Source organism: Panthera tigris, chromosome B3 (assembly GCF_018350195.1).
Source record: "Panthera tigris isolate Pti1 chromosome B3, P.tigris_Pti1_mat1.1, whole genome shotgun sequence".
In the NCBI taxonomy this organism is placed as follows: domain Eukaryota; kingdom Metazoa; phylum Chordata; class Mammalia; order Carnivora; family Felidae; genus Panthera; species Panthera tigris.
The window spans coordinates 74,107,505-74,134,794 of NC_056665.1; the positions used below are offsets into that span (position 1 = coordinate 74,107,505).

The window sequence follows — 27,290 nt, forward strand, 5'->3', positions numbered from 1 at the left end:
GGATCCCCTTAATCCTCCTCCCTGTCTCCAGGACCTAAGCGTGATGCTCAGGGGTGGATGTGTCTACAGAACTGCCAGCTGGAAGGAGGTGGCACGGGAACTCCCGGGTGATACTCTCGGCCTCACACCCGTGGGGATGGTGCCAAAGACGCTGCAGGGATCCCCGAGGCTGGGCAAGCTGGAGGAAGGACGAACACCCCCAGATCTAGCCAGGACCTCTCCTGGCATCGCCCTCAGCCCTGAGTTTCCTCGCAAGTCAGCAAGTAGGAGCTGGACGCTTCCCAAGCAGTAGGGCAAAAGGGAGGGGCATTGCAAGGATGACCCGGGGAGGGGTACCCAGGCCCACAAACAAAAGAAATAGGTTCTGCTCACGGTGCCCGAGGAGTGGGTGGCACGGAAAGTGGACGCTAGTCCCGCCCGGGAGATGGCCCAGGCTCCAGGCGACACGCACAGGGCGTCGCACGCGGGAGCCGGCGGGAGGGGTGGGCGCGAGCGCGCGCGGGGTCTCACGCGGAAGGGAGGCGCGGCGCGCATGCTCAATCCCACACCTCACCGGGCGGGGCGGGAGACCCGGGCTCCTAGGCGGGGGGAGGAGCGCTCGCGCAGCCGCCCCTGACAGGAGCGGGCTCGGCGGCTGCTGCAGCGCTCAGCGCCGGGGCCCTGCCGGAGCCGGGTCTAGCATGTGCCGCGGCTCCCCGGCGGCGGCGGCTCCTCTGCAGCAACGGCAGCAGCAGCGGCCGCCATGGCCAAGCCCAGCGCGGAGCTCACCCGCGAGCTGCAAGGTACGAGGCTGCGGTGGTCTCCGGGACGCCCCGTCCGGGAGCATCCCAGACCCAGTGCGTTCCTCCCCGCGGTACACCCCAGCCCCGCTGCCTCCTGCCCTCCCCGCGCCCCATGCATTCCGGCTCCAAGGCGGTTCCCTGCCCCTGCATCCTAGCTAGGGGCATCGCTGTCCCCCGAGCATCCTCCGCTGCCCGCCTCGCCTCACCCTGTCAGGACCTTCCAGTCCCAGAGCCGCCCGTCCCGATCATCGGTGACAGGTGCAGTCCCCTGGCGCTCCGTGGGGCTGACTTTCATTGATCCTAGCCCATCCCTCGGCGAGACGTCCAGTCTCCCCTCCAGAGAGTCCCCGTTTCCCCGCCGGGCGGGGCCCGGTCCGCCCCGCCGGGCCATGGGAGCTGCCCCTGGTCCTGACCGCCTCTTGGCTCAGCACCCTCCCTCCTCCCGGCTCCGCCCCGGAACTGGCCCTGAAAGCCCCTCTGGCAGCCTGGCAGCTCCCAGGCCAGTGGGGCAAAGAAGGGAGTCAGGGAAGAGGGCCCGGATTGGAGCTACGACCAAGAGCAGTGTCTCTGCAGCTCGCCTCCCACAGCCCTCGTCTTAGCCTGCCCCTTCTCCCTACTCACACTCACACCTCAAGGTCTCTCCTGTTTGCATGGTTCTCAGACTCAGCCCAAACCAAGGCCTGACACCACACCCCCCACCCAGCACTACCACAACCCTCACTGGCCCCCCGCCCCAGGCAGGAGCACAGGCTAGCCCACGCAGAGATCAGGACGCTCAAGGATACTCAGAGGCATGCTGCACCATGGCAATTTCCCATACCTACACACACACATAAATACAATAATCAGATATGTGTACACACATCTTTACAGAAAATGCACCCCCACCACACACACACACATACACATATACACACTGGGATATCCGGATGGGTTCTGCTAGGAAGTGGGTATTGGGCTCATTTAAACACTAACTCTTTCTCACCCCCCACTTCCCACCCCCACCCCCACACCAAGGCTGTCTTTCACAACTACAAGCACAGCATACTCATTCACCTATCCAGTCCTACCAATGCCACACACGGGCTCCCTGGCATCTTCAGAAGGCGTGCACACATGCATAGTAAAAGGCAGACACTCACACCCAGACCACCTAGAATATAGTCAGAGGGACACCCCCACGCCCCCACACACTGACTCACTATGTATATGTCAATGGCTGCTGGAGTGCATGGGTTGGAAAAATCCTTCACACCCTCAGAAGTGTAAGACACACCCTCCCACAGACAGTGTCACTCAGCAACTGTCCCCTGACTCAGGGACATCAGGAGCCAGAGTTTTCTCCACACCCCCCTCCCTCTCTAATAGGAAGAGAAAAGCCACCCAAGAAGGAAAGCTCTCTCTGTGCTTATTTCTCCTCTCATCTGACCCCACCCCTGGAAAGCCCTGGGGAGGTAGGGGTGGCCAGGGTAAGGGGAGCTCTGAGCAGGCCCCCCACCCACCTGCAGACAGCATCAGGAGGTGCTTAAGCCAAGGGGCTGTGCTCCAACAACATCGGGTGAAGCTGGAGACGAAGCCCAAGAAGTTTGAGGATCGAGTTCTGGTGAGGGTACTGGGCTTCGGCGAGTGGGGGGAGGGGGAGCAGCTGAGGGAGTGTCATCAAGGGCAGCTGGGCTGCTGAGAGCAAGGAGCCTGGGAGGCAGGGGAGACTGGGGGTGGGGGTGGGGGGAGAGCTGAGGAGACCAAGCCTGGGGAAGGGACAGGCTAGACTGAGTGGATGTCCAGGAGCCCAGGGTGGGGCATGAGAGAGAAGGAGGATACTGGGAGCAGAGGGCCACTGCTGACAGGGGTTGCACACAGGCTGAGGGGGGTAAAGGAGGGCAGGTGGCCTAGGGCCCAGGAGTGGCCATTTGCTGCTGATGTTCTTTTCCTCTCTCTGAAGGCCCTGACCTCCTGGCGCCTCCACCTCTTCCCCCTTAAAGTCCCAGCCAAGGTGAGTTGGGCTGAGGAGCAGAAGTACACCTGGCATACTCCCTCCGGAGCCAGGCAGCCAGGCTCTTACCTTAAGATGAGCACCCCCATGCCCCTCCCACAGGTGGAGAGCTCCTTCAATGTCCTAGAAATCCGCGCCTTCAATACGCTCAGTCAGAACCAGGTGAGGACCCCAACTTGGGCCCTACTATTGGGTCAGCAGGAGGATGGACTTGGTCCTGATGCTCCCTTTCCTCTAGATCCTAGTGGAGACAGAGCGTGGCCTGGTGAGCATGCGGCTCCCATCGGCTGAGAGTGTGGACCAGGTGACACGACATGTGAGCTCTGCCCTCTCCAAGGTCTGCCCTGGCCCTGGGTGAGTGGCAAAGGAGGAGTCTCTCAAAGGGTTAGACAACAAGGAGACTTCTTCCTCCTTCCCTCCTTCCCCTGGACCTGGGCTCCTGGAACACTGAGGGCAAGAGCCCTTATGTCCCCACTGCTGCTTCTTCCTAGGGTCCCAGAAGCTATAACAGGGGAAGAATGGAGAGTTTCTTTACACCCCTCTCTGAGATGGATTTGGTCATTTTCCAGGTGTCTAATCCGTCGTGGAAATGCTGACACCCCAGAAGGGCCCCGAGACACGTCCCCTAACTCTGAGACTTCCACATCGACCACTCACAGTGTCTGTGGTGAGCAGGGGCAAACTTGGCGGAAGTGGGGCCTAAACTACCCTGCCCTTGTCCAGAGTCCTTTGTGCATGGGGCTGTGTCTGCCCTGAGGACTCCATAGCTCCTAGACCTCAGAGGTTCATGGTATAGCAGGAACCCAGGACATGGGCCACATAAAATGACCTTGACCTTTCCTTGAACTCTAAGCCTATTCTCCACACCCTTACTCCTCATGGAACCAGCTCACATCCTGCCCCACAGGTGGCTTCTCCGAGACCTATGCTGCCCTGTGTGACTACAACGGACTGCACTGCCGTGAAGAGGTGCAATGGGTACGTTGGGCAGGGACCCAGCAGGTGGGCAGGTGGGACCCAGAGGGAGGGGGCGGGGGAGGAGGGGAGCAGGTGTGAGCCAGTTCCACCTCTCCAAGGATGTGGACACCATCTATCATGCCGAGGATAACCGGGAGTTCAATCTTTTGGATTTCAGCCACTTGGAAAGCCGGTAAGCAGATGGAGCAGAGACTCAATCCCCCCATTCCAGCCTCAGCCTCCAGGCTCCCTCTTCTGATCCTACCTACAGCCCCAACTCTATCTCCCCAACCCCACCCCCCTTTGCCTTCTACCCATCTAGACTTTCCCCAGTCCATCACCCCATCCTTAAACTCTTCTTTCCTGCCCCAACCACCGGCTCACCACTTTTCTGGCCCTTCAATCTCCCCACAGAGACTTGGCCCTAATGGTGGCAGCCCTGGCCTACAACCAGTGGTTCACCAAACTCTACTGCAAGGATCTGCGGCTGGTAGGGACTACGAGGGGTGGGAGGAGGGGCTGGAGAGTAGTGCCCTCTCTGGCTCCTGGTCACAAAACCTCCTCTGTCCTCAGGGCTCTGAAGTGTTAGAACAGGTGCTACATACCCTGAGCAAGTCGGGGAGCCTCGAAGAGCTGGTGCTGGACAATGCCGGGCTTAAGACGTGAGGCCAGCCTCCTCCCTGGGCAGTGGTGCCCCAGTGATGTAGCCTTAGGGTCCCAGAACGTCAGAGCATGATACGGGTCCCCAAGCTATCTCCTCCAGCTCTTTACTTTACAGAAAAAAAGACTAAGGCCCAACAAGGGCACAAAGCAGGTCATTGGTCAAGCTGGGACTCAGACCTAAGTCTCCTGGCCCTCCAGCTCCATGGCCTCTCCCAGTATGCTCCATGCCCTATCCTCTTCCATCAACTACCCAATGGGGTGGACTGCTCTAATCTCAAGGACCCAAAGCTAGGCTTTGTTTCGGCACAACTTCCCAGGTACTTCATAGTGATGACAAGCTCCCTGGCAGGCCCCAAGCCCATCCCCACCTATGGAGGCCTCTGACCTTTGCAGCCCCAACCAGGCAGGCAGGTGGAGGAAGAGGGGAAGTCCGGGACTGGGACAAACAAATCCTTCCTCCCCTTCCCTGAAGGGACTTTGTCCAGAAGCTGGCCGGGGTGTTTGGGGAGAACGGGAGCTGTGTGCTGCATGCCCTCACTCTGTCCCACAACCCCATCGAGGACAAGGGTGAGCCCCAGCCCTGAATCCTACCCCCACCACAATATAGACCCCTGCCCTAGCCCAGAGCCCAACCTGGGGCCGAACAGGGACTCTCCAGCCTGATGCCAGCCCTTGCCCCAATACTGCTGTCCTTGACCCCAGGCCTGTACCCTCTTCAAGCCCCCAGTCTGACTCTGCACCACCTATGCCCACTGCCCAGCCTCTCACTGGGCCCATTTCTCTGTCTACTCCCAGGTTTCCTCAGTCTGAGTCAGCAGCTCCTCTGCTTCCCCACTGGCCTCACCAAACTGTGCCTGGCCAAGACTGCCATTTCCCCTCGAGGTACTTGCACCAGGACCCCTGACCTCTGACCTATAACCTCCTCCAGCACCCTCTGGATCCTCGAGTCCCAGAGGTGTACCTACCCATTCACACAGCATCCTGGGGATCTGAGGAAGGGAAAGGAGACACACTTGGGGGCTGGGGGGAAGAGTTGTGTGGAAGGGGAAGAGGTGGGGATGGGGGCCAACCCAGCCCAGTGCCCGCTGTGCTCAGGGCTCCAGGCACTGGGCCAGACCTTCGGGGCCAACCCAGCCTTTGCCAGCTCCCTTCGATACCTGGACCTGAGCAAGAACCCTGGGCTGCTCGCCACAGATGAGGCCAATGTGAGTCCGTGGAACCTAGCTCAAGCCCCACAGAAGCACACTCAGGTTTCAGGACCAGGGAGTCTCTGCCCTATAGCTTGGGGGTGGTGGGGCTCTATCACCTCTTCCCTGGCAGCCCCTCTGTCCTTGTTCCCAGGCCCTCTACAGTTTCCTGGCCCAGCCTAATGCTCTGGTGCACCTGGACCTGGCAGGAACCGACTGCGCCATTGACTTGGTGAGGGGTCGGTGATGGGAGAACCAGCCTGAAGTGATTTAGGGAGGCCAGGGTGGCCCCTGTCTCATCGCCCCTGCCTTGAGTGGACAGAGCTGGAAGGATGACTCCAAGTTCAGCTGAATTATAAAGCAAAGCCCACAGCTCACACCTGTGGGGCACGCTATACCGGTCACTGCCCAAGGTTGTGCTGGCTGTCCCTAAAAGCCAGCCCTCCCTCCATTCCCCAGCTGTGCTCCTGGCTGAATCCACTAAGAGGAAAGGATTCTTCCCCTGACTTGAACAAGGCACCTTATGAGCCCCTAATGGCTCGCTCTGGCTTTACACATTCACTGCCTGTGAGCCTCTCCGCCACCCCTGGGGGTCAAGCAGGGAGTAGACCCACTTTCCACAGAGTGGAAACTGAGGCATTAAGAGGTGAAGTGGGCATTCATAGAAGGAATCACACTGACTGCCAAGGGTGAAGAGCCAGGACTTTGATGGGGAGGGAGGAATCCTTGCCAGCCCCTCCCAGCCCATGTGAGACCCACCATGTCTTTCCCCACAGCTTCTGGGAGCCCTGCTCCATGGCTGCTGCTCCCACCTAACCTACCTCAACCTGGCGCGCAACAGCTGCTCCCACAGGTGGGAGCACAAAGGGCACAAGGAGGGATGGGGTGAGCCATGGGCATCCCCCTCCCTTACTGACCCCGGGAGTCTCTGCAGGAAGGGCCGAGAGGCCCCGCCGGCCTTCAAGCAGTTCTTCAGCAGCGCCTACACACTGAGCCACGTCAACCTGTCGGCCACGAGGCTGCCCCTGGAGGCCCTCAGGTCGGGTGGGTGCAGGGTTGGGGGGCGTCCAAGAGGGAACCATGAGAGAAGAGGGTGAGGGGTAGAGGTGGGCCTGCTGACCTTCCTCCCACAGGGCACTGCTCCAGGGCCTCTCCCTCAACAGTCACCTCAGTGATCTGCACCTGGACCTCAGCAGCTGTGAGGTGAGCCCTTGGTCACCTAACGCCCACTGCCGGTCCCCCACCCAGTCGCCTCACTGTTCATTTCTCCAATCTTCATCAAACCCTGGCTCCATATTACCTCTGTGCTGCACCTCTGTGACCCCCAGACCCGACCAAACCTCCACTTTCCCTTCTCAGTGTGTCATCTGTGTCCCTCTTTTCCAGAGGTCATTTTCAGTCTCCAGTATGCCCCCTGAAAGCTTTGGGGTGGGAGATACCAGACTTTCCCACCAGAGGGCAGGAGCGAGCTATCTCCGGAGCAGCAGTCTGGAGATATTTCTAGCTAAAGGGAGGAAGGGAGAGAGCCCTAGGAAAGGATCTGGTGGAGAAGGGGCCTCCTGATTTTACACCTGAGACCTAGCATGGCCATGAGTCCTGGTGTGACTACTCTAATCTCTAAGCATTAAAGGTGTCCCCACCCCTGCCTTCCCCACCCCACCCTCACCGTGTCCCTGCAGCTCCGCTCAGCAGGAGCCCAGGCTTTGCAGGAGCAGCTGGGGGCTGTCACCTGTGTGGGCAGCCTGGATCTGTCAGACAATGGTAAGTAGGGACACTTCCGTTCCTGGGGACCAATGGGGCCAGGGGCCTGGAGCACGGCCCCCTCACCCCCTGCCGCCCTCAGGCCTCAAAGCCAGACCTCTCCCATCTATTGGCCAGGGTTCGACTCGGACCTCCTGACACTGGTGCCCGCACTTGGCAAGAACAAGTCCCTCAAGCACCTGTTCCTGGGCAAGAACTTCAATGTCAAGGCCAAGTGAGGTCCCCTCCCCATACCCACAGACCTCACTCCATCATCCACCTATCCTTTTGGCTCACTGTGTTACCTCTGGCCCCTCCCTGCTCAAATCACCTCCTGCTCCTCCAGTAGCATGACCCCAACCCCTCCCCTCCTGCTCTGAGCCCTGACTCCCCACAGGACCCTGGAGGAGATCCTCCACAAGCTGGTGCAACTGATCCAAGAAGAGGACTGTGTGAGTGACTGGGCTTGGGAAGGGATCCACAGTGGCAGGGGCTGTGGGGACTGGGCTCAACCCCACTCTTGCCCACATAGTCCCTGCAGTCACTGTCAGTGGCGGACTCAAGGCTGAAGCTCCGCACCAGCATCCTCATCAATGCCCTGGGCAGCAACACCTGCCTGGCTAAGGTGGATCTGAGTGGCAATGGCATGGAGGACATCGGGGCCAAGATGCTGTCTAAGGCCCTGCAGATAAACTCCTCCCTCAGGTACGGTGCACACCTCTATCTCTGACCTGGAGTCCCAGTATGCCCCCTCCACACACACGCGCGCGCGCGCGCGCCCTGCTTGCTGTGTTGCTCTGTAGCCCAGCTTCCAGAACACCTTCAGGCCCAGAACCATCTTGGAGTCAGCCTCATTACCCAGGAAAGGAGGGAGGACTCCAGAAGGGGGTGCGTGCCTACCCCTAAAAAGGACCCAGAGGGAGGGGTAACCAGCTACTGTTCACTGTCTCCCTAGAACCATCCTATGGGATCGAAACAACACATCTGCCCTGGGCTTTCTGGACATTGCAAGGGCCCTGGAGAGGTGAGTGGACCAGAGCTCTGCCCTGACCCCAGCCCCAGCCTCCCTGGGCCTGGACCAAGCCTGCTACATTAGCCCCACCCTGGTTCACTCAACTTGTTTGCAGAGATATGTTAGGAAAGGCCCAGGTGACGGAAATGGTTAGCAAGGAGAGTATGGAGAGCAAGGGCCTCTCCCCACCTTTCCCTAACCCAGCTGTGTCACTGTGCCTTACAGCAACCACACACTGTGCTTCATGTCCTTCCCCGTGAGTGACATCTCCCAAGCCTACCGCAGCGCCCCGGAGCGCACCGAGGATGTCTGGCAGAAGGTAGAGGCCTCGGCAGGGTGGAACAGCAAGGGGCAGGGGCCAGCCCACATCCCAGGCCCTGACCCCTCCCACCCCATCGTCTCCAGATCCAGTGGTGCTTGGTGAGGAACAATCACTCCCAGACATGCCCTCAGGAGCAGGCCTTCAGGCTGCAGCAGGGCCTGGTGACCAGCAGCGCCGAGCAAGTAAACGTTTCCCTCTGGGACACGTGGGGCATGTATGGGGCACACAGGGTTCAGGAGTGATGTGATAGAGGGTGCACACGCGAGGGTGGGGGCATGAAAGAGGCATTTTGTGGTGTCCACAACTGGACTGAATGCATGGGAGAGCAAAAGACGGGACATTCAGAGTATGGCTTAAACATGAGAGAACGTGTGGGGGGCCCCAGACCAGGAGTCCCTGGGACCACAGGAACTCCCCTGAATATTCATGGGCATCCCAAGAAGAGAGAACAGGCCATCCAGAGACACCACTACTACCCCATCAGTGCCAGCACAAGGAGCACTGCCCAAGGGGACCCAGAAATGGGGTGCCTGGGGTCCCACCTGGGAAGATGAGGGTGCAAGGATCCCCCCCGCTGACACTTCTGCCGGCTGTGCTCCAGATGCTGCAGCGGCTGTGTGGCCGGGTGCAGGAGGAGGTTCGGGCCCTGAGGCTGTGCCCCCTGGAGCCTGTACAGGATGAGCTGCTTTATGCTCGGGACCTGATCAAGGACGCCAAAAACTCACGGGCGGTGAGCCCTCCGCAGCCCCACCCTCCTTCGCAGTCCGAGAGCCCAGGAAGGCCAGCCACACTACCCCAGGAGTATCCGCGCCCTGACCCATGCATCTGTCCTCCCAGCCCAGGGCCCCCAGGACCTGGTCAGGCCCGATTCTGACCTTCTGATGATAACCCTTTCCTTTTGCAGCTGTTTCCCAGCCTCTATGAGCTGGGCCATGTGCTGGCCAATGACGGGCCTGTACGGCAGAGGCTGGAGTCAGTTGCCAGTGAGGTGTCCAAGGCTGTGGACAAGGAACTGCAGGCAAGTCCTGAGGGAAGAAGCCCAGTGTTGACCAAGGCTCAAAGCTGAGGGCTGAGGTCAGCATGAGGAAATTCCTGGGGACAGGAAGGAAAGGCAGAGTTGAAGCCATCCACACTCCCAATGTTTCTGGCTTTGCTAGAAAACAGGGCTTGGATTTTTTCTGCTAGCTTCCACGTTGACCCCTGAACTCTGACCTCTCCCCTGTCCATATGGCAGGATGGAAGGAACACTTACCAGGATGTGGGGAAGCCTGAATGTCCCAGGCTCTGCTGGTAACCAGCCCCAGAACGTTGGTGGGCCCCTCAGTCTCACCATGGGGGGCTGGAATAGACAGGCTAGAGTCTCTTCCAGTGTGGTGCCAGCCCTGACCCTGCGCCCGCCCCCCCTCCCCCCCCCCCCCCCTGGGCTCTGGCCTCCCCTCCTCCCATACTAGGTGATCCTGGAGTCGATGGTCAGCCTTACGCAGGAGTTATGTCCTGTGGCCATGCGAGTGGCTGAGGGGCACAACAAGATGCTGAGCAATGTGGCTGAGCGCGTCACTGTGCCCCGGAACTTCATCCGAGGGGCGCTGCTGGAGCAGGCAGGACAGGACATTCAGAACAAGCTGGAGTGAGAAGTGGAGGGGGTTGGCACTGGGAAGGGGCTGGATTTGTCCCAGAGCACTTAGGAACCTGGGGCCCAGCTACAGCAATGAATAATGAATGGCATAATCTCCATTACAAGGGATAAATCTTTAACTAACTGCAACCTTGCTATTTAGGGTCTAACTGGTCTTTGCCCTAGAAATCTAAGTGCTGAGCCTGGGTTTAGGAGCCTGGCAGTGCACATGTAGGTGTACACACACACTCAGCCACACACATCCACCAAGAATGGCCTCCCAGAAACAAAGCACAGTCTCCTCGGAGGCATGGACAAAATCGATGTGAGTAGGGGTGCCTGGACTATGCTCTGCCCTCACTCAGTTCTCGTGTTCCCCTCCAGCGCTCTCTCATCCTAGGTGCCACTGCTCACCAAAGCAAAGGAATATTATCACTCATATCCATGAAGTGGCCAGCTCAAGAAGAGCCAGTTTCTGGGCTTCCAGCAGAGACCAGCAGGGTTCACCCAGCACCCCAATTTACCCAGCTCTGTTCCACTGGAACTCCAGGAGCCTGGCCCAGAGCCCCTTTGCTCTTTCTCCTCAATTCCTCTTGCCCACTCTCCCGATCTACACACACCTATGCGGGGTGTCAGTGGGTGGGACAGAGCATGCCTTTATGGAGACACAAGGGAGACCTAAGGTGCCTCCATGGATGTCCAGGCCAGCTGCCCACTCCCTTAGGCACCTGGGGAAAGGCTTAGGGGCCAGGGAGCAGGATGACTGAGTAGTCCCACCTGTGCCCACAGTGAAGTAAAGCTCTCAGTCGTCACCTACTTGACCAACTCCATAGTGGATGAGATCCTGCAGGAGCTGTACCACTCCCACAAGAGCCTGGTAAGGCTTCTGAACCCCAGCCAGGCTCAGGCACACTCTCCACCCCACATCATCCCATCTCCCCCAACCAACCATCCCCCAAAGCCCCAGAAGGTGAGCAGCTTCCTTGGGAACCTGTTCACATCTGTCCTTCCCCAGGCCCGGCACCTGGCCCAGCTAAAGACACTATCAGATCCACCATCGGGGCCAGGCCAAGGGCAGGATCCGTCCTCCCGGGGCCGAGGCCGGAACCATGACCATGAGGAGACCACAGATGATGAACTTGGGACCAACATCGTGAGTGCCCCAACCCCCACTCCCCACCTTAAACTAGGTCCTGACCCTGAACCTGCAAAACACTGTCCCCTTCCATTTCTCTGGACTCCACTTTCTCCTGACACTGGGCCTGGTCTCATCCCCCAGCCCCAATCCAGCCCAGCTTCTTCCCTTGTCCCAGTACCTCAGCCACCCAAAGAAAGTGAGGCAGGAGGGGCTCTAAAGAGAAGGCTTTATGAGGAATAAGAGGCTTCAGATGAGGCTCCTGGGACTTGCAACTTGGCTCCACCATTGGTTTCCATTTCTGCAGGACACCATGGCCATCAAAAAGCAGAAACGCTGCCGCAAGATCCGGCCAGTGTCCGCCTTCATTAGTGAGTCCCCAGCCTCAATTCTAATGTCCTCCAGGTCCCTACACCCTTCCCAGGCTCTGGTCCCTTTCTTTTTAATTGTCTTTCCAGCCTGCTTTCTCCCTGTGCCTCTTGCTACTCCCTCTAATGCTGCTGTGCCCACAGGTGGGAGCCCTCAGGACATGGAAAGCCAGCTGGGGAGCCTGGGGATCCCGCCTGGCTGGTTCTCAGGACTCGGAAGCAGCCAGCCCACAGGCGGTGGCTCCTGGGAGGGTCTATCCGAGCTGCCCACTCATGGCTATAAACTAAGGCATCAAACACAAGGCAGGCCTCGGCCCCCCAGGACCACACCTCCAGGACCTGGTCGGCCCAGTGTGAGTCCATAAGTCCTTGCAAAAGGACCAATACCACTTAGCAATGCCAGAGCCAGGGGTTCTAGCCTTAGGACCAAAATGCCAGAGACATCAGCCTTGGGGGATCAGGCAGGGGCCCAGGCAGGCCACTGAAAAGAGGATGGGATTAGCCAGTTTTCCCAGATAGGAAATCTGTCTGCCAGTCAGTGGCAGTTCCCATTTGGGTGAGGGATACAGCCAAGAGCCACCATGCCTAGGAAATGCCCAGGCAGACTAAAGTCTAAATTTTCATGGGGCCAACAAGAGGCAAGTCCAAGTCCAAAGGGGAAGGCCCTGAGTGAATGGAGAGAGTAGGGAGGACTTCCTGTTCCAGATGAGATACCCTACAGGACTTTCCTCCCAGCAGGTGCCAATAACTGGGACACGACAGGAGAATGGGATGGCCACCCGCCTGGATGAGGGACTGGAGGATTTTTTCAGCCGAAGGGTCATGGATGAAAGCTCCAGGTGTGGCACCTAGGCACAGTCCCATTTTCTGCAGGCCCAGAGGCCCTGAAGGGCTCCTTCCCAGCAGTCATGGAGGTCTCTCCAATGGCAGTGTCCCAAAGCCAGTCTCTCTGAAACATTTCCCCCACGTTCTCATCCTTCCCCACTCAGCCCTTAACTCCCGTGTTCTCTGACTTTCCTCAGGACAGCTGGGAAGCATGGGGCCAGGGTGAACCACCACAGTGGGATGGTGGGAGGGATGGGGTCGCAACAGGCCCTGGGATGGGATGACAGTGGTAAGAGCCCTGGAGGGTATATTCTCTGTCACAGTCTTGCAGACTCCCCAGCACCTGTCCAGAAGAAACGGAGTCACTGGGAGAAGCTGAGAGAAGGATGGGGGGATGGGGGTGCCTGGGAGGAAGGAGTTGCTGGGGAGACAGAGGGAAGGAGACTGCTGGAGGATGACGGAGAAGGTGAGGAAGCTTTGTCTCCTGAGACCTAAGTGGAAAGGGTTACAGGGCAGCAGGAGAGACTGGATGAAAGGAAAGTTGGAGGCTTATTAGACCCAGGGCTAGACTAACACTAGCACCAGCCTGCGCCCTGAGTGACCTCCACATCTGGCATTTTGCATCTGCCTGCGACTTTGTCAGTAACTCACCCCAACTCTGCTCAGCTACCCCCGGACTCTGCGGACCCTGCGGCCAGGCCTCTCAGAGCCGCCGCTGCCTCCACTCCAGAAGAAGAGACGCAGAGGCCTGTTTCACTTTCGCCGGCCCCGGAGCTTCAAGGGGGATAGGGGGCCAGGGTCCCCCACCACTGGGCTCCTCCTCCCTCCGCCCCCACCCCCACCCCCAACTCAGGAGAGCCCCCCAAGCCCAGATCCCCCCAGCCTTGGCAATAATTCCTCCCCCTGTTGGAGCCCAGAGGAGGAGAGCGGCCCCCTCCCTGGATTTGGGGGGAGCCGGGGGCCTTCCTTCCGCAGGAAGATGGTAAGTGAGGTGAGGTGCTGTATCCTCCCCGGTTGCTGTTCCGCACATAGCCCACCCACTTACCCTGTCCCAGGCAGTTAATGGGAAAATGACAGGACTCGAGGTTCTGAGGAACTTTGGTCTTCCCAATGGCCCCACTCCTTGAGTGATCTAAGCCTGGTGACCCAGAGCATGCTGGGAGTGCTGCATGCAAAGAAGGACAGAGGAAGGACTCCTCAGAGGAGGGGTGAAGGGTCAGAGGGTTGCGGCAGGGCAGTCCCAGGGCTGGGGTCTCAGAGGGGTAGGGGCCCTCTCTCACTCCCTTGCAGCCTATGGAGCCCCTTCTCCATCAGGAACTGCTTATAAACCCACGGCCTTGTTCCAGGGCACTGAGGGGGCGGAGCCAGGGGAGGGGGGCCTGGCCCCTGGGACGGCACAGCAGCCAAGGGTCCATGGTGTTGCCCTTCCTGGGTTGGGAAGAGCCAAGGGTTGGAGCTTCGACGGGAAACGAGAGGTGAGGGGAGCCCAGGCACCCAAGTGTTTCTATGGATCCCTGTCTGCCTCCCTTCTGTGCCCTGTCCCTGCTCGGGCCAGTGGAGAGAGTGATTCTGTGGTGTTAGAAGGTGTTAGCTGCAAGTCTGCTCATTCCACACACTCACCTGCCGTGAAAGGCTGAGGAGGTCATTTAGCCTCCCGGAGCCTCTACCTCCCTGGAAAATGGGCAGTTGTAAAAATACTTACCTCTAGAGTTCTGTTTCTGAAAGTTTGGTGACTAGATTACCATATTTATGACTGATTTTTCCCTTCCCCACATACCACCTGGATTATTATTCACATATTTTTATTTAAATCAACTCACCCTTTTAACTTAGCCTGGTCCTAAGCATTATCATTTTTTAAATCATGGACTTATTGTACTAGTCATGTTTTTTTTTTTTTCTACCACACATAAAATAAACACATAACTGCTAAAATAACAACATGCTCATTCGTGTAAGCCGTTTCTTACACCCCCTAGGGTGGTAGGGGTGTGACTTTTGGGGGATAAGGGTCCAAGTGTCCAGGGACTAATGCCATGAGAATGGCATGAGATGCTAGAGCAGAAGCCCCTTGTTAACTGCAGTCTCCATGTAGAGGGGACTTTTCTTATGACCTGACTCAGCTATCCTTTCAGGGTACAGGCCCAGACCTGGAGGGCAGTGTCCAGGCTTGGCAGAAACGGCGCTCTTCAGACGATGCAGGTGAGACAGTCCTCCTCACTTCCTTCCCTTGACCCCTCTCTCAGGGGCCCCTTCTAATTCGCCTTTCCCCTTCTCCCTTTCTCATCTCCTCCCTGCACCCCAGGGCCGGGAGCCTGGAAGCCCCCACCACCACCCCAAAGCACCAAGCCAAGCTTCAGCGCCATGCGCCGAGCAGAGGCCACGTGGCACATAGGTATGGAACGCCTCTTCTCAGGTAGCAGCACTGAAGGCCCAGGGTGTGTCCAAAGAACCAGAAGCCACAGCCCCCATGTTGGGGAATTTACAGCCAAGGTGGGGCAGTCAGGAAGTCACCACAGTAAAAATGTTTTGAGGATATTTACAAAGCCTCATCCAAAGGAAAGGAACAACCCAATGCAAAGAAAGATCTTACAGAACAAAAGTGGCTTTGCCAGGATTAGCAGAAAGGAAGAACACTTTGTGGATGGTTCCAGGGAATTCCGTAGAGCAGGGGCCACCTCTGGCCACCGTCAGCAGAGTGGCACCTCTATAAAGAAGGTCTCTCTCTGCACCTCAGCTGGGAAAGAGGGTGAGCAAGTACCAGCCATGCCAGACCCACCTCGAACATTCCAGTCTCCTCCAAAAGTAGCTCGCCAAGCCATCCACAGTTCACTCAGAAATGTGCCACAAGAAAAGGGCAAGAGCCATGCCTTGGGGGTCAGAAACCCTGGGTGTTGGTCCCGGTTCAACCACCACCAGCAGTGTTGACCTTAAGCAAGTCATTTACCTTCTGGCTTCAGAACTCTGGAGGAGTAAATGAATTGTGGTAGGATGCTTTCTTTCTGCTGGGATCAGAGCACTTAAGGAGCCTCTAAAGGAAAGCTGGTCAGCTCGGCATCAACTCACTTGCCCACAGGCCTGGAACACAACACTCCGACAACACTGACGTGGACAAATCTCCCCATAGAGGCAGACACTTACTCACCTGCCCCCTCCCATCCCAAGGCTGGGGCACAAGGGCATGGTGCAGAGTCCGTGCCCCTGGCCAATCCTCCAAGGCCATCCCAACACTGAAGGCATCTTTGCTGATCATCCCATCCCACTCACAGACTAGTTAAAACACCTAAAGCGAGGCTCCATCCTTCATTTAGGAAAGCACAATAGTCAGATGCTCCACTGGGCACACACCTACCACCAGCACCCTCCAGGTCCCTCTTACTCACACCTCACAGATACACACACAGACAACACCTTCCAGGTAGTGCACCCTCAGGCTCAGATTGCATGAAGCCACAGAGGCAGCGGTGGGAGGGTGCCAGGGCATCTCTCCCCAAGGCTCTCACCATCTAAATCAGACTGGCAGAGTCCTGGGAATGCCAGGCTGCAGCCTTGGCAGGGCCTCGGGGCACTGCGGCCTTGGATGGGCAGCCATGCCTGTGGACCCAGCAGTCCCTGTACCCTGGCTCTGCCCCAGCAGGCATGGGCTCAAGCCCTGCCCTTCAAGAGGAACAGCCACACCAGGGCCCCCTCCAAAGGTGATGGGCTCAGGACAATCCTGGAGACCATACCAAGGAGACAGAAACACTTAGAGCAGAAGGGGACATCCAGGGCAGAGGCAGAGGAGCAAATGGGCTTGGAGGGGAGAAGTCCTGGCCTCCAGGGCTTCATAAGGAAGAAGGTCAGGGAGAGCTATGCAAGAATGCCATTTCCTACAGCTTCTCCTCTCTTCCCATCCCCCAGCTGAGGAGAGTGCCCCCAACCACAGCTGCCAGAGCCCCAGCCCAGCCTCTCAGGATGGGGAGGAGGAAAAGGAGGGGGCCCAATTCCCAGAGAGGACCGTTCCCACTAGGAATGCCAAGGTGAGGGCCGGCAAGGCGGAGGGGAAGGGCCCTTGGATGAGGCGAAGGGACTAATTGACCCAGTCTTTTCCTTCTTTTGCCAGCTGCAGGACCCCCCTTTAGCTTCACGGCCCCCCAAGCCAGTGGCTGTGCCCCGGGGCCGCCGGCCCCCCCAGGAGCCAGGGGGCAGGGAGGAGGCTGAGGCTGGGGGTGCAGTCCTAGGAATGAACAAACCCCGGCTGAGGCTGGGCTCACAGCAGGATCAAGAGGAGACCGAGGTCCAAGGTCTACCACCTGGCTCGGGGCGGGGTGCTTGGGGCGCCTCTGGGACCTCATTGCCCACCTCAGGACCCCTCCCGGGCTTGGAATGAGTCACAGCTTGGATGAGCACCCAGCCTATGAGCCCTACTCATGTGCCAGGCCCACCTTGACTGTCATTTCAGGGCCCCCAGATCCAGGCCGCCGGACTGCCCCCCTGAAGCCCAAGAGGACGCGGCGGGCACAGTCCTGTGACAAGCTGGAGCCTGACAGAAGGCAGCCCCCTGACCCCACAGGTGCCAGTGGGGTGGGCAAAAGGGCAGTCCCCCTCTGCCAGATACGGTATAGCCCACACCGAGAGGCTGGCTCTCCCTGCCTAGGAAACAGGACTCCCTGGATTTGTCCCCAGCAGGAACCAGTGAGCCAGGAACAGACTGACAGCCGCTACAGCACCCTGCCCAGCCCTCCTCTCAACATGTGCCTCACAAGGACTCAGACCCCCACCCACCCCCCACACCTCCAGGCCCCTCTGCCAGCCCATCCCCCAGGGGCAGGATGGCAGGATGAGGCCTGGGGACAGGAGGTGGGGGACAGGATGGGAGAGAGCAACCTGGAGAGAGGGAGGCAGAGCTTGGGGCAGGGCCGTCTCCTCTCCTGGAAGGGCAGATCTGTCCCTCTATCCCCAGGGACTCTCTCCCTCCTTGTATAGAATTAAAAAAAAACAAAATCACTGCCTGCTTTGTCTCTGCTGTCTTCCCCATTCACTGCCACCACCCCCCACCATCTGCTCCCCCTCAGTGCTCAGCCACAGTGGGGAAAAGTAGGGAATACTCCACAGGGATGAGAATGGAGCTCTGACAGGAGAGAGATGGGCCCAAGACGTGCTAAGTGGGAGGGGACTGAAAAGTCCCTAAGTGTGGGGTGGGGGAGTGTATGTGCAGGATCTGGGCCTAGCTGGCTGAAGGAGAGACCAAAATGACACAAATTAGCACCAGTGTGTGTCCAGCTCTGGGGCATGCGGTGGGATTGGAAGGTCCCGGTGTTCAAGAGAAGGTTGGGGGGCAGCGTGCTGTGTGGTGTGTGTGCAAGTTTCCGCACAGGCAGGCTCACTAATGGCGGAATTAAATGATGTTGCATTATCTTAGGGGTACCACCAATAGTCAGAATCTCAACGGTAGAGTGGCCCGAGGGAACAGAAGTGTCCACAGTGAGGGACGATTAAATCAATTGTTTCCCATTGGTGTACTAACAAATAATTACCTCAGCATTCGAGGCTCCATACAGGAACCTCTTCCTCTGTGAAGCCCTTCCGATTGCCTTCTCCTGACTCATCAAAATTAAACCCTCCCTCTCTGTGACCCATTGCATCCTGAATAAGTCTGGAACATTGCACCTGTCACATTTCATTGTGTATTTGTGTATTAGCTCATCATCTCTCTGTCTGTGGGTCTGTCTGTTCTTTCTACATGCACCTCCCCTAGGGGCAGGACCTATGTCTCAATCACCTGTGCCGGGTGATTGCCTGTTCAGCCCCAGCCCCTGGCACGCAGATGTTCAACAAATGGCCGTTAACTTAGAGCAGCTTAGAGAATGGAGGGTCAAGATGTTCTGGTGAACCCTCTCGTGTACTCATCCCAGGTCACCATGTACCCAAATGTCCTCATGTGTGGATGCAGCTCCCCAGTGAATTGCCTAGTTTCCTGGGTGTCACTGGGGAACGACTAACGTCTTGTTTCCTCAAGATCTGTGTGTGACATGGCCCCTCCCACAAGGATGTGACCACACGGGTTGAATCTTGGGGGGGTGAGGGGTGAATTGTGAGCGCCAGAAGATGCTTCGGGAATCAGTCCTTTAGCGCATGTCCCTAGTGGCAGCCCTGCCTCAGGATGGGAGACTGTGTGTGTCCTTAAGCAATTGTGTGCATCTCCATGTGTGTCCCTGTTGAAAAGCAGCGAGGGAACTGGACCTCATTCTCAAAGCTATGAGATTTAGCGTGGTACAGGGTGGTTTTTAAGGAGCACGTGAAGATCTCCATTCTGTTGTATTTGGGTTGGTGTGAATGAGTGTATGTGTGTGTGACAAGTATAGCCCAGTGTTCTTTTATGAGTTACTGTGAATATCCTTCACAAGCGCGATGTGGAGAGTGCTGAGACTGGGTGTGTTTCCTTCTGTGTATCCGTAGGGCTGTAACTGTCGTGGTGTCACAGTGAGTTTATGGTGCTGGCGCCTGTGTGTGTCAGGATACGTGTGAGCCCACGAGCCGTGGGTGCGTGTGTCTCCATCGTCTCCTGGTGTGAATGTGTGTGCGTGCACACACTGCCACAATGTGTGCATGGGTGTGGTGTGAAGGGGAAGATGTGTGTCACTGTGTCTGTGGGGGTCCTGCCTCTGAGCCACCCCCGGCCCGCCCTCCTCCCCCGGCTCTGTGGCTCCCTCCCAGGCAGTGGCCCTGCCCCTCCCCTCTTCTCCCTCCCAACCGGTCTGTGCGGGGGGGAGCTGGTGCTGCGGCCCCCCCACCCCTCCCCATCCAGGCCCCATAAATAGCAGCAGAGCCGGAGCCGGAGCCGGCGCCAGCGGCTGGAGAAGCAAGGGAGTCAGGGCCAGGGCCAGAGAGCCGGAGAAAGGAGCCCCCGACTAGAGCCCAGGTGAGCCTCCCCTTCCTCCCTAGCCCAGCCCCAGCCTGGCCCAGCCTGGCCCAGTCTCCGTAACAACATCTCCCCCCAGCCCCCAGAGAGGTCTCCAGTCCTGCCCGATCCCCTCACCACCACATGCACCTGCCCATCTCAGGGGCCCTGCGAGAACTGGGAGACTTGTGGCAGGAAGGCAGAGACCCCCACCCACCCACCCAGACCCTCCCTCACATATCCAGAAAGGCACGCACTATGGGGAGGGGGGGAACCCAGCCAGAGAAGGGTCCCGGTTCTGAGGGAGGTACGGGAACTGGCACACCCTCCTGGATACAGACACACGACTAGGGCACAGACACACAGGGTGGGGGCATTCAGACACACCAACGCACACTCGCTTGGGGGAAGCACGACATGGGATCAGACAGCCTCACCCTGAGATGTGGACAGACACAGATAGATGGACTGACCAGCCGTGAACTCGGGCCAGCATACCCCTGCCTGCTGCTGCCCGAGGCTTGATACCACTGCTGGGGGAGGGTGGCGTGCGTGCATCCCACGGGCAGCATGGAGGGGGCTGTGGCTCCCCAAAAATCCTGTCGCTAAGAGACAGTGCCAGTGCTGCCAAGAAGTGTGAGAACAGGGGAGGTGGGGAGGGAAGCGGGAGTTGTCATAGTGGGAGACCCTGCCAGGAACCTGGAGGAGCTCTCAGCGGGGATGGGGCTCTGTCTCTAACTCCCCAAGCCCACCACCCCTCCCTTGCCATAAGTCACACAGGAGATGAGTAGGGGGAGGTGGATAAGGACAGCCCCGCAGGGCATCTTACAACCTGCCTCCTCCTGCCCACTGCAGACTCCATTCTTGCGGCCCATCCCCTTCAGACTTCCAGGGGCTCCTCCACCGATGTCCCCACCCCCTTGCCCTAGTTCAGCTCCCTCGTGCCAAGACTGAGTGCAGTGCTGGCTCAAACATCAGTCGGGAAATAGCAGAAGGTGCTGAGGTAGCAGAAAGCATGGATCAATCGATGGCCTAGGAGCCAAGACTGCCAGGAACCCCCCATACCCTCAGCCCTCTCCAACCCCATCCATGCATAGTAGGTCAGCAGGGGTGACAGAGACATAGGGCTGTGCAAGAGTGGGAAGCTCAGGTCCTCCGCCCTCCTTGTCCACAGCTCCAGCCAAGGAAGCTAAGCTGAGGGCAGGGGTGGGGGTGGGTAGGGGGGAAGCAGGAGATCCATAAGATCCCAGGGCCTCAGGAAGCAGGACAAGGTGGGGCATGGGGCCCAGGTTCCCAGAAGACAGACCCCTCCCCTGGCAGATGTTCCCTTTCCAGTGTCCAGGCCATCTGCTCTGTCCCCACAGTGACATGTCGGACCCTGAGATGGGATGGGTGCCTGAGCCCCCAGCCATGACGCTGGGGGCCTCGCGGGTGGAGCTGCGGGTGTCCTGCCATGGCCTCTTGGACCGAGACACACTCACCAAGCCCCACCCCTGCGTGCTGCTCAAGCTCTACTCTGATGAGCAGTGGGTGGAGGTGAGAATGGGCTGGGTCTTATCTGAACTAACCTCCTAGCCTGGGAAGGAGGAGGGGCTGGGAAGGGGCAAGGAAAGCCTCACAGGAGAATGTGAGGACTCTGAGGGGCCTATTCTAGGCTGTAGGGGTAACCTTGGAGACACAAACCATTTTAGAGCCACAGAGTCCTATAGGGTCCTGGGATCGGCCCAGGCTGTGGCACAGCTCCCAAAGGCCTTATCAGAGCCTCAAAGGACTGACAGTCCAGTGGGCTGGCAGCAGCCTGAGCTCTGGGGTCAGCCTAACAAGGGAAGAACTAGTCACTGGGGATACAGGAGCCTGAGGAAACCTGGCATGAGCAGGGTGGTCCAGGGCAGGGAAAAGTAGCCTGGGTTCCCAGAGGGCCCTTGCCCCCTGCCGCAGGTGGAGCACACAGAGGTGCTACGCTCCTGCTCCAGCCCTGTCTTCTCTCGGGTGCTGGCCCTCGAGTACTTTTTTGAGGAGAAGCAGCCCCTGCAGTTCCACGTGTTTGACGCTGAGGATGGAGCCACTAGCCCCCGCAATGACACCTTCCTCGGCTCTACAGAATGCACCTTGGGCCAGGTTTGCCTTCTCCTCCACCCTACCCCCTTCAGCTTCTGCCTCTGAAAGCCAAAATAACAGAGAATAAGCTCTGGAGCTAGTTCAGTCTGGGCTTGGACCCCATTCCACCATTCACTGGCTGTGCAGCCTTGGGCAAGATGTTTAACCTCTCTGAGTCTTAGTTTCCTCATCTAAACAATGGGGGTCATATGCCTACCTCTTAATGTTGCTGTGGAAATTACATCCAACCCTAGCCCAAGTATAGCCCCTGTGAGCACTCTAAGGATATTTTTACCCTGTCCCTTGTTCCCTGGCCAAAGCGGGGGGGGGGGGGGGGGGGGGGCGCGGGTCACAGCTGGATCTCCCTCTACCTTCATCTCCAGATTGTGTCACAAACCAAGGTCACTAAGCCATTGCTGCTGAAGAATGGGAAGACTGCGGGCAAGTCCACCATCACGGTAGGCAAGGTCACCTATACTGACCCTTGGGCACAGCATTCAATGCCCCTGCATGGACATCCATGGTGACATCATGCCCAGGACTGGCTTCCACCTAAGGGAAAGGGCATAAGATGCCCTTTGTGTGGTAGGGGGGAATCCTGCACTTGTTTCCCCTTTGCAGATTGTGGCTGAGGAGGTATCTGGCACCAATGACTATGTACAACTCACCTTCAGAGCCCACAAGCTGGACAACAAGGTTGGAAACCCAGGGTCCAGGCCCCCATCTTCCCTGTTAGAGAGCCAAGGCCCCCACTCAAGATAAATCAGTGCTGCTCCCTACTTCAGTGTTAGCTGCCTCCCCTTGCAGACCTCATCAGGCCCATGGGTCCTTTCCTCTGTTCAGGATCTGTTCAGCAAATCTGACCCTTTCATGGAGATCTATAAGACCAATGGGGACCAGAGTGACCAGCTCGTCTGGAGGACGGAGGTTGGTGCCTGGAGCAGTGGGGAAGGAGGGAGGAAGAGCAGAGCAGGGAAACCTAGAGAGGAGGTGACCAGCTCTCGGGTGCCTCTCCAAGGTGGTGAAGAACAACCTGAATCCCAGCTGGGAGCCATTCCGCCTGTCCCTGCACTCCCTATGCAGCTGTGATGTCCACCGGCCTCTCAAGGTGAGGCCCCCCCGCCAAGCAAGGGCAGCCTATTGGAGCATCTAGCCTCTGTCTGAGACATTCCTCCTGAGCGTGTCAAGCCCCTTCCCCTCCCTCATGTGATAAGCCCTTCCCACTGTGGGGTAAAGACCCAGTCACAGTTCAGTTTTCCTACAATGTGTGCCTTTTATCAAGGCCAAAGTCCCTGCCAGATTGAGCCAAAGAATAAAGTTCAGCAGGTAGCCTCTTTAGGCAGCTTAAGGACATCTGTTTGGGCCTAGGGACTATTAGCCCCCTACCTCTCTAAGTCCATCCCCTGCTCCCAGGAACCACTGCAAAGCAACCCTGACCCTCTCACCTCCCCTCCTTGCCTTCTCAGTTCCTGGTGTATGACTATGACTCGAGCGGGAAGCATGACTTCATCGGCGAGTTCACCAGCACATTCCAGGAGATGCAGGAAGGAACGGCAAACCCTGGGCAGGAGGTGCCACAAAGACCCCAGCTCCCAGAATCCCACCCAGATCCCTGGGAGAATTCTAAGGGTGCTGAAGAGCCCATTACATGCAATAGGACGAGGGGGTGGAAAGTTCCCAGGCTCGGTCTAAGGACTGAGCCATGGGGGTCTTGCTCTGGGAGGCTCTTCTGGAAGGGAGACCAGGGGTTGCCTGATGGAATTGTGACTGTAGACTTGTGGGGTGTGTGGGATCTAGATGCAGTGGGACTGTATCAACCCCAAGTACCGGGACAAGAAGAAGAACTACAAGAGCTCGGGGACCGTGGTACTGGCCCAGTGCACGGTAAATTCCGGTGCCTGCCTCAAGCTGGCTGCTCAGATTCAATCCTTTTTTCAAAGACCAGTGTCTCCTCCTCTGGGAACTGAGAAGGCTTGCCCTATCCCACTGGGAACTTCAACCTCAAACACTTTTGTCCCTTCCACTTTCCCCACAGAAGCCCGCCCCCCTCAGCTCCCTCCTCAAAGGACCATCCTGCTACTTTACCTCTTCCCTCTCCTGCTAGGTGGAGAAGGTGCACACCTTCCTGGATTATATCATGGGCGGCTGCCAGATCAGCTTCACGGTAAAGACCCAGGGGACGGGGGACACAGGCAAGAGGAAGGGGCTAAGCACATCATGAACAGAAGGAGCCCCAAATCCCCACTGCCCCTGCTGGGGCCGCTCATGAGCCTTAGCATTGTCATCCTGTACTCCTCACCCCACTCCATGATGAAGCTACCTGTGGGCTTGACTGGACTTACCTGGGTCCTCCCCTACAGACCTTAGCTCTGGGCTAGCCTCTGTTAGCTCTCATAGATGCACTGAGACCCTTTTCCACCTCCACTAGGTGGCCATCGACTTCACGGCCTCCAACGGGGACCCAAGGAGCAGTCAGTCCCTACACTGCCTCAGCCCCCGCCAGCCCAACCACTACCTGCAAGCCCTGCGTGCAGTGGGAGGCATCTGCCAAGACTATGACAGGTAGGAGGCGGGGGGAGGTAGGGGAGGGGGGTGGTGGGCACAGAGGCCTTGCCCAATGCCCCCCCCCCGGCTTTTCTTCTTGCCAGTGATAAACGGTTTCCAGCATTTGGCTTTGGGGCTCGGATCCCCCCCAACTTCGAGGTAGGCTGGGTTTGAGAGGAAGGGAGGATTTGGTGGGAGAGTCAGAAAGGAAGGAAAGGACATCTTCTCGCTGCCCTCACCTTACCCTCACAGGTGTCCCATGACTTTGCTATCAACTTTGACCCGGAAAACCCTGAATGTGAAGGTAAAGAGGGGAGATTTTCACCAGCCCCGCCTCCCCCCATACACTGTACGCAGTTGATACACCCCATGCAGGGGGATAGATTCCATCCTCATGGGCCAGCCCCCTGCCCTTTGGCCCACTCAGCTCCTGTCTTCATTTGGGACTCCCAGCTCCTGACCCAGCATCTGCCCACCCTCCTCTCCCAGAGCCTGGACCATCCAACTCTCCTGCTTAGTGAGGAACTTAAGGGGCCAGGCAGTCCTGAGATAGGGAAGCACCTCCTTGGTTGGAAGGGGTGTCAAGAAGGGCTCCCTGCTAATCTCTGCTGGCCTCACCTCCTGGCCAACAGAGATCTCGGGGGTCATCGCCTCCTACCGACGGTGCCTACCCCAGATCCAGCTCTATGGCCCCACCAACGTGGCCCCCATCATCAACCGCGTGGCGGAGCCAGCTCAGCGAGAGCAGAGCACCGGCCAAGCCACGGTGAGGAGACGAAGCAGGCAACCAGGCACTGCCCCACTGGGTGTCCTCTGGTGGGCCTGGGGCCAGGGCTAGGGCCGGGCTTGGGGTGGGTGCCAAAGCCCTTACACACAGAGCCTACCCTTCCTCCCTTCTGTCTGCTTTCAGAAGTACTCGGTGCTGCTGGTGCTCACCGACGGCGTGGTGAGTGACATGGCCGAGACACGCACAGCTATCGTGCGCGCCTCCCGCCTGCCCATGTCCATCATCATCGTGGGTGTGGGCAATGCGGACTTCTCAGACATGCGGCTGCTGGATGGCGACGACGGTACCTTGCGCTGCCCCCGAGGGGTGCCCGCGGCCCGCGACATCGTCCAGTTCGTGCCCTTCCGGGACTTCAAGGATGTGAGTGCCTGGTGCCCCCCACTGGCCAAAGGACTCCCCAGCTCCTCAGGCCCTCCAATCTGACCAGCCTCTCCCAAACCGGGTTGAAGGCTTGTGAGGGAGGCTGGATGGAGCCCATCTGGCCACCCCGAAGCCCCGCCCCCTTGCCTGGCCTCTCCCCCCACAATCTTCGCCCCCCCCAACAACGTCCCCGCCCCTACTCCCAGGCCGCACCCTCTGCGCTTGCTAAGTGTGTCCTGGCTGAGGTGCCCAGGCAGGTGGTGGAGTACTACGCCAGCCAGGGCATCAGCCCAGGGGCTCCCAGGCCTTGCACACCGGCCACGACCCCCAGCCCTAGCCCGTGACTGCCTCCTACCGGACCAACACTCCCTCAGCCTCTCAGTGAGTCCTGGGGGCCCAAAGGGGTGGACAGGGGTGCAAGGTGGTGTTTGGTGGAGCCCATCTGGGCTCAATGTTGTGTAGAGGAAGGTGCTTATGACTATCCCCCCCTGCCCCAGGTGCCTGTCCTGACCCTTGTGATTCGAGTGACCAGTGCCTCTCCCTCTTGGACCGGCTGTGCCCCCTAGGTCCTGGAAGTGCGTGGTGAGCCCTGCTCTATCTGTCCAGGCCCCATACCCCTCAGCCTTGTGACTTTCTTCAGTGATCCTGACTTTCTGGCCATTAATAAAGGGAACCACTCCTAGCACCTCAGCCTCTATCCATCATGTCTCAGATGCCCAACACCCACCCAACCATACACGCCATTAAGAAATGAGGACCAGCACCTTTCAAAATCTGAGCCAGAGCTCCCCAGCAGCTTGGTATCTCAGCAATTTCACCCCAACTGTGTGCCAGTGGGATCTGATGAGCCCTTACCCTCACCTCCCAACCCCAGGGGGCCCAGCACCATGAAGGTTAATTACCAGAGATGGGGGGGTGGGTAATAAGGGGCTGCCAAAGGGGCAGGTTGATGCCCTCTTACAGCTGCCTCCAGAGAAGCCCAGCTGAGTCCCCCATGAGCTGAACTCCAGCCCCCACACAGCTGTGGGGCGGGCCGAGAAGGGGTGTTGGGCGGGGACTGAAGGAGGGCAGCAGGTCTGTTAATGAATTATGAATATAAAGGGAGCATCTAAGGTCTGTGCAGCCTGGTTTTCCTGGGTGTGCGAATGTGTGTGCTCATGCACTGCACATCCCTGCCTGTCCATGAGTGTGGTCTTAATGTAATGGTTCAGGAAGTCAGGCTGGGTACTCTTAATAACATTAACAACAGCAGTAAAACGTTATTGTTTGGCATGTGCTAAACTTTGTGCTACGTGCTTTAAATGTACCCACTCTCACAAATCAAGTGACATTCCATTTAAATTCACCCATCATCAAAGAACTGGTGGGCCTGGAACTTGAGCCCAAACCCATCTGTGCCCACACTCTTAATCACTAGTGTGCAGCTTCTGTGAGGTGTATCCATGTGAGCCTCATCTTGAGATTCAGGTGTATGCATATGTGGGCTGATTGTGTGTATGGGGGTAGGTGCCTGTGAATGGCATTTCTGCCCATGTGTGTGCTGTGCAGGAACCCAGCCAGTTAAGGAAGGTGTGCAAGAGCGGTGTTGGGTCTGGACTGCAGCTCCAGAGAGCAGACACAGGTGATATCCAGAGCAAGAGAAGAAGAGATGGGACCCTGGAGGGACCCTCCCTGCCCCAGCCTCTTTCTTCAATGATGCATGTGGAAGGAGATGAAGGAGGAGAGGCTCTGTGAGCCACTCAGATAGAGGAGCCAGAGCCAGAGAGGGTGGCCGGTGGCCAGTGGTAGAGAAGGAGAGGAGAAGAGAAAGAAATCCTGGGGGAGATGGAGGAGATGCCTCCCATTGCAGGCTCCTGAGTGGAAGAGGGATGAGCTGGGCTAGAGGAGGGGGAGGAGAGAACAAGAACTGTGATGGGAAGAGACAGCTGGGGAGGGGGTGGATAGAGGGGGCAGAAAGGAAGAGAGACATATGGGAGCCTCTTCCCCACCCTCGACTGCTTCTCCCTATTTATTATGTCCCTTA

General features: G+C 58.1%; 2 protein-coding genes across 2 annotated transcripts; both read left to right on the plus strand.

Annotated features, from left to right (window-relative positions):
• The first annotated feature begins 729 nt into the window (after positions 1-729).
• On the plus strand, positions 730-17,358 carry CARMIL3 (capping protein regulator and myosin 1 linker 3). Its single transcript, XM_042989436.1, has 40 exons — positions 730-782; positions 2,291-2,385; positions 2,725-2,775; positions 2,878-2,937; positions 3,014-3,129; positions 3,345-3,442; positions 3,683-3,753; positions 3,852-3,925; positions 4,147-4,222; positions 4,306-4,394; positions 4,868-4,962; positions 5,191-5,277; positions 5,491-5,600; positions 5,737-5,814; positions 6,359-6,435; positions 6,517-6,621; positions 6,716-6,785; positions 7,262-7,343; positions 7,461-7,557; positions 7,720-7,774; positions 7,855-8,027; positions 8,278-8,346; positions 8,560-8,653; positions 8,740-8,838; positions 9,258-9,386; positions 9,561-9,674; positions 10,108-10,283; positions 11,061-11,148; positions 11,287-11,424; positions 11,714-11,777; positions 11,919-12,127; positions 12,513-12,613; positions 13,266-13,581; positions 13,946-14,074; positions 14,735-14,801; positions 14,905-14,994; positions 16,500-16,618; positions 16,702-16,882; positions 17,041-17,151; positions 17,268-17,358. The coding sequence occupies exons 1-40, from the start codon at positions 743-745 to the stop codon at positions 17,291-17,293; spliced, it is 4,119 nt and encodes a 1,372-aa protein (XP_042845370.1). The 5' UTR covers positions 730-742; the 3' UTR covers positions 17,294-17,358.
• Positions 17,359-20,847: 3,489 nt separating this feature from the next.
• CPNE6 (copine 6) lies at positions 20,848-25,951 on the plus strand. Its single transcript, XM_042987742.1, has 16 exons — positions 20,848-21,015; positions 21,418-21,597; positions 21,960-22,034; positions 22,198-22,272; positions 22,420-22,503; positions 22,595-22,684; positions 23,043-23,147; positions 23,374-23,460; positions 23,681-23,740; positions 24,005-24,138; positions 24,225-24,279; positions 24,373-24,424; positions 24,753-24,886; positions 25,031-25,267; positions 25,474-25,648; positions 25,765-25,951. Exons 1-15 carry the CDS (start codon positions 20,848-20,850, stop codon positions 25,609-25,611), a joined length of 1,674 nt encoding a protein of 557 aa, XP_042843676.1. The 3' UTR covers positions 25,612-25,648; positions 25,765-25,951.
• The last annotated feature ends 1,339 nt before the right edge of the window (positions 25,952-27,290 follow it).